Raw genomic sequence first — 6000 nt, 5'->3', positions numbered from 1 at the left:
GAAATTCCAGGCGGATCTTCCATGGAACTTCCGGAAATTTTGGGCGGAAGTTCCTGGGATCCGAAATTAAAAAAAAAAAAATACCTCGTCTCCACCATCGCCGCCGCCGCCGAAGGTCCTCCCTCCGAATCTCAGCCTAATCCGCCTCGAATCACCCATTTTCTTTTGTGTTTATGATGATTGTTGTTTTTTTAAAAAATGAAGAACAATTTTTGAATTTTTTTTTTTTAAAAAAATAAATTGTTTTAGAGAGTAAGAGAGTTTGAGAGTAAGAGAGTTAGAGATAGAAGTAAAGAAGTGAGAAATGTTGGTCGGGAAGGAAAGAACCGTATTTATATATTAGGGGTAAAATTGAAATTTTAAGAAAAAAGGGAGCGTTACCCGGTAAAATGGGAGCGACAAATAACAACGGTCTTGGGATACGAGGGGAATTTGGAGAGCGTCGGATCTCTTGATGAGGAGGTGTGCGTGGAAAATTGGTTCCGCTAACTTTTTTCCGGTAAACTAAATCTCTCCGAGGTTTATTCATTTCTTCATATGATAAGTATTCAATCAATTTACATATCTAGGGTTTTTCCAATTAAACCCTACTACATTACTCTTTCTCCATGATTTTAGTTTCTTTCCGCTTTTCGTTTTCATTTCTATTAGTAATTTGAATATACTTTGATTATTTGCTATTCTTCTGAAACAGTGATTAAGGTTGAGTTGAGTCTGCATTTCAGCTGCTCAAATGGCGGATGAAGCAAGCAATACAGTATGTTGTTAATGCTTAAATTTTTGCAAATTTTAGTATATTTTTTAAAATTTGAAGAAAATGTTAACCTAATTTATGTAATATGTGAATTATACAGGGTATTGCTGATTTGAGATTTGTATGTGAACGGTATGATTGAGACTACTTCAAAATTGAAGCAGGTTAGCTCCCCTTACTATGTATAATGACATTGTTTATCTCGAATTTTGCTGCCTTGTTCTTATCATGGTTTATTGTTTCATTTGCTACTTAATTGCATTCGTGTAGATTTTATGAAAAAATGAATACTGCCATGATGTTATGGATTTTTCCTCTGGAAAGAAAAGATTGGTTTTATGTTATTTTAATGGTTTTTATCTTCAAATAATATGTATATTCGATATTCATTTCAATAATCGTACTAGTAGAAAAAGACGAACAGATTTGAATGAAAGAAGAATATGAATAATTGAGATGTGGCTGGATGCATTTATGTTATATTTGTGCTTAAGTAGAGCTTTTAGCTCCTAAGTGAGCAAAATGCTGTTTGTATCTATTTCTTTCATTGGAAGATTTGGAGCTATGTTATAGACATGTTACTGTTGTTTAATGATTGAATTAGTTATTTGACTATGTGGAATTGGAATTTGTATCTATGCTCAGGCATAATGGTTGGAATTAGGTTATTAGTAGTTTGATTAATATTGGTAGTCAAAATTAGAAAAAGAAGGGGTTCACCCTTTCCGCCGCGTTTATCCAGTGTACAAGGATTTAGGAAGGAGTTATAGTGGAGTATTGTAGATTTATAATAATAATAAAAAATAAAAAATAAATGAAGAGGAAGGTAATGGGATAGTTTATTGTTTTGAGGAAGAGAGAAAAATGTAAGGGTTGGAGGGGTTTTGTTGATTAAAAGTAATTATATAGATTAATATATGATGGGACGACTGAATAAATAGTGAGACTTTTATTTTGGGAAAATGAAGCTTATTTAAGGACAAGCGGAGTAGAGATATTCAAAAGCTTGATGTTACCACTCCTTAGAGGCTTGCTTCCCAAAGGTCAAGTGCATAGGTCTTCAGATGATTTAGGAATTGTGACGGCTTCATTCCCTTTGTAGATTGTATTTCATAATTTTTTTTTCCCTCCAAAATTTTATAAAGATGATTAGGTTATTTAAAGAACTTAGATCCATTATTGTTGTGTAAATGGTATGGACATCCTGAACTCCCTTATATATTTTATTTGGTAGAGTCTCAGTCAAGGGTGAAAAAAGAATTTCAGTGGGTCATTTCCAAGAAGATCGCCTGACATGGCACACCTCTGGGCCCTCTAACCTAGCATGCTAAATTTGGACTTTAAATTGCATACAGTGGTAAACTGGTAATAGTACCTGTTACAAAGCTTCTACAGTGTTTTATGCTGTCTGTCCATTAGCTAATGCAACCCTTGCACCAGGGCTTGGCATTAGCCATGCCAAGCGAAGACTGGCAGAATAGTGTTAGAATCCAACTCTCTTTGAATGTATTTGAAGCTGTCTATGCATTTTACTTTTCTAGGCCTTAGAATAAATTATTATTTGGGAAAACAATGTAATTCCAAAAAGAAGCTCTGTAGGAGGCAATGATTAATAATATCTGAGCTTCCTACCCATTGCCTATAGCTTTATTACTTGTGTGTTGTTGTAGACATTTATAAAAATTATGCTGCCACATGTATAAAACACCCAAAAACAAATAAAATCTCTAGAGACCCTCAAAATAGACAAAATTTGTTGTCGAACCCGCTTTTGCCTTGCTGGACTGTCACAAGCCCCGATCAACCCCCCTTGACTCCACTCTTGTTGCCAACCGGCCAGAGTGCCCATCAAACTCGTCTATAGAATGTATTGCTTCATAATTACAAGCCATTTCCGCATTTGGTTTGTGCCCTCGTTGCCAATAGACTAGAGGGAGTACTACACAGATCCAGTGTCATAACACTTGACCGTGACACATAGGTAGATATGTGAAGCAATCTACATATCCTATCACTCATCCTGTTACTCTCCAAAAACATGTTGTGAGGAATGAGGAACTTGTTTAGTGTGATATGTTCATTGGTACATGTCTCCTATAGTCTGATGTTAGCACTATAACTTGTGACTCATCTTAAGTGCTCCCTATCAAAATTTTCCCCTCTAGTACATTAGTTTCATGGGCTGCAATTTGTCTTTATGCTTTTGTATAGTTAAATGTAACCATGTGTCGATGTTCTATGATCTATGTAGGTGCAAAACCAAATACGATCTAAAGAAATAGCAAAGAAGCGTTCTTACTTAACCTTGGAGGAGTTCCGACAAGTGCATTATGACACGAATACATACAAATTAATTGGTAAGTTCAATATCAGTATAAGTTCTTGATACATGAGTTGAACCACATGTCTGTAATTTTTGGGGTGTGGTGCAGTTTGGGACCTATGTTCAATTGATATGTGACTGCTGTATTGTTGGTTGATTGTTTACCTTATAGATTTTTGTACTTATTGGTGTTTTTGTTTCCTTTGTTATGCAGGACAAACGTGAGTGTCCTCCTTGGCTTACAGAATATATGGTTGTAAATCCTCAACCATATTTTGCCAAAATCGGTCTTGATGGATGAACAGGAACCAAAGTTCAAGTATAGTGAGACTGCAATATCTTCTTTACAGGTTTTTATACTTATAAATTTGTTTGTTTTCTACCTTCTCCATTTGTCTTTCACTTGTTTGGTTTTCAGTTTATCGCTTTTCAAATCTTTGATTAGTGTCGTATTAACAAGACCACCTAGCAATATTTCAGAAATATATCCCAATTTCAGTTGTATATGTTCATTTATAGAGATTACTATGTTGCTGGGAGATTTTAACTTGACGCGTTGTCTTTATATTTGGTGTTAGACTTCTAAAGAGTACCTGGAGAAGATGGGGAGAAGTGGAAAACAACCTGAAGGGGAGCTACTGTTACAAGATCCTGGGCGCGCCAGGCAAATCATGTCCCTTTCAATAATGTAAATCTCACTCTAGAAAATCATCTTTTTACCCTGTTTTTCTTTTCTAAATTCTTTTGGTTTTGTTTTGAATTGCTTAAATGGGTTCCATGATAACACACTATAGAAAAGCTCTTCTTATAGGTTTTCAGTACCTAACACACTATAATTTGAGTGATTTTCATAGAAAATGCTTAAAGAGATCAAAATTTCATAAATGCGTCACTTTTTGACTAAATTCCCTACCTATCGTCCGTGTAAACGTCTATAAATATGAATTAATTTTTTCCTGGTTCACAATAAAACCGCTAATTGAATTAGCGGTTTATATAGCAGTTCATTAAATTATAAACCGCTGATTCAATAAGTGGTTTCACACTTTTTAATTGTGAAAAATCATGAATTATTTAGCTGACGTGGACGTTATGTAGGGAATTTAGTTAAAAAGCAGCATAATTGTGGAATTGTGGTTTGTTTAAGTAATTTTCATGGTAATTGCTCCTATATTTTCACAAATTGCCCTTAAAATAAGTGAAAATTGTAATTTGGCCTGACTTTTGGAAGTTACTTTTTAGAAGTTACCTCAGTAACCTTACACATTGACAAAGATTAGTCAACTAGAGCATAAAATTCGATTATTGCCAACTAAGGATGATTTATTGATTTGCTTCTACATCGTGTGATGTTTAGCAGCAATACACTATAGATACTAATAGCTTGTGACCAATCTCTCTTGGAGTTCCAGTGAGTGTTGGCTATTGTATGGCAGATCTTTCTGCTTGTGCACGACGATATTCACTAAGAACCCATATGGGGAAAGTACACCTGTATGATGAAAATTCGGTTATGCAGTTCTTCATGAATACTCCAGTGGTTTCCTGTATAAAGTTACCATAGCTGTTAGATTTCATGGATAAGAAGTAAAACTGTGTACTGTGACTAAGTTAAATGAGAGTCTCGGTTTGTAACTTTAAATTCATGTTGCCAAGGCAAATTCTTGTATAGAGACTATAGAGGAACAGTCTACTTACTCTTACCAAGAAGAATAGCCTTAGTCCTTGGATAAAAGAAGTTTCTCCTTGGAACAATTTTTACATTATTATATTGATAAGTGATACTCTTTCTGTCCCTTGATAGTATCATTTACTACAATTTTGTGTTTTTAAAAGTCCCATTTTTTATCAGTATCCACTTTTTTATTCACCTTCAAATAACTGAACATCACTTTTTTTTTAGTTTGCAATTAATCAACTTAATCGCATATCATTTTTTAAAATTACTCTTGAGTAAATGAGACTTTTATTTAGGGATGGATGACTTACACACCATCTCAAGATATAATATCCCGTTTTAATTTTTTTTTTTTTTAAAAATATTATTGAATTAGATGTTTTGTCCAAAGTAAAATCGCTGAATTAGAGGGTTTGTCTAAGGTAACTAATTGAATTAACTAACTGTTCATTGAATAACATCGCTAATTGAATTAGCGGTTTATTGAATAAAGTCAATAATTGAATTAACTTTTTTTTTTTATTCTTTTATTATTATTATTTTTTTATTTTTATTTTTTACCATGGACAAAACTGCTATTCATTTAGCGGTTTACCTTTGTTGATTTCTTAAAAAAAAACAAAGCATATTTTTGCTTATAGTAAACCAGTAATTTTATTAAACTAAAATCTGCTTAATCAGCACTTTACTTTTGCTAACTATTGATTGATTTGGTGGTTTTATGATTCTTTTTATTTATAAAAGAGTCCACTTAAAGGTGGCATAATCATGGAACTTTGATATCGTCTGACTTTTTTTAATGAATTTGAAAATTGTTCCTTCATATAATAATACCTTATCTCTTGTTGTATTTTATTTCCTTTATGACAATCTTTTATTCATTAATAATCATCTCCTACCTCACCTCTTGGGGTCCTATTATACTTAATACAGTATATCTTTTGCTCTCTATCCTTTCCTAGAAGTAGGAAGTACCCACTAGCCCACTAGGTTGAGTACTCAAGAATCGGAGGTAATATTATTGAATATCAAAACTGATTTATTTTTAGAAGAAAACCTTGCAATTACCTGTGGTGGGAAGTCTCCATTTTCCAACTGTGAGTTGATTACCAACCTCATCCCTCGGTCTACGGGGTCGGGATCTACTTCCCACTGTTACATTGAGAACCATTTGGGTTAACCATAGTTTTAAGCTTGCTCGCATTTTTTAAGGTGCAATAGGAAATGTAGGATAGAATACAGTTA

General features: G+C 33.7%; 1 protein-coding gene and 1 long non-coding RNA gene across 6 annotated transcripts in view; one reads left to right on the top strand and one right to left on the bottom strand.

Moving 5' to 3' along the window:
* The first annotated feature begins 440 nt into the window (after positions 1-440).
* Positions 441-6000, top strand: part of LOC145641966 (uncharacterized) — a 7164-nt gene continuing 1604 nt past the window's right edge. The window contains exons 1-6 of one of the 5 annotated variants that reach the window (XR_014115606.1): positions 441-499; positions 695-757; positions 855-918; positions 3006-3111; positions 3292-3427; positions 3656-4334. This is a non-coding gene — a long non-coding RNA (uncharacterized LOC145641966). Of the gene's footprint in view, positions 520-564; positions 758-854; positions 919-3005; positions 3112-3291; positions 3428-3655; positions 4335-4489; positions 4617-6000 lie in introns of those variants that run through there. The other 4 variants (XR_014115605.1, XR_014115603.1, XR_014115604.1 and 1 more) reach the window with 4 other exon arrangements.
* LOC145641964 (lupeol synthase-like) overlaps positions 4437-6000 on the bottom strand; it is a 26300-nt gene continuing 24736 nt past the window's right edge. The window contains exons 17-18 of the mRNA XM_081692998.1: positions 5824-5907; positions 4437-4622 (exon numbers count right to left, since the gene is read on the bottom strand). Of these exons, the coding sequence (XP_081549124.1) occupies positions 4500-4622; positions 5824-5907 (207 nt within the window). The 3' untranslated portion in view covers positions 4437-4499. The remainder of the gene's footprint in view (positions 4623-5823; positions 5908-6000) is intronic.

This window comes from Chenopodium album, chromosome 8 (genome assembly GCF_948465745.1).
Source record: "Chenopodium album chromosome 8, dcCheAlbu1.1, whole genome shotgun sequence".
Classification (NCBI taxonomy): domain Eukaryota; kingdom Viridiplantae; phylum Streptophyta; class Magnoliopsida; order Caryophyllales; family Amaranthaceae; genus Chenopodium; species Chenopodium album.
This window is presented reverse-complemented; position numbering and strand designations above follow the sequence as displayed.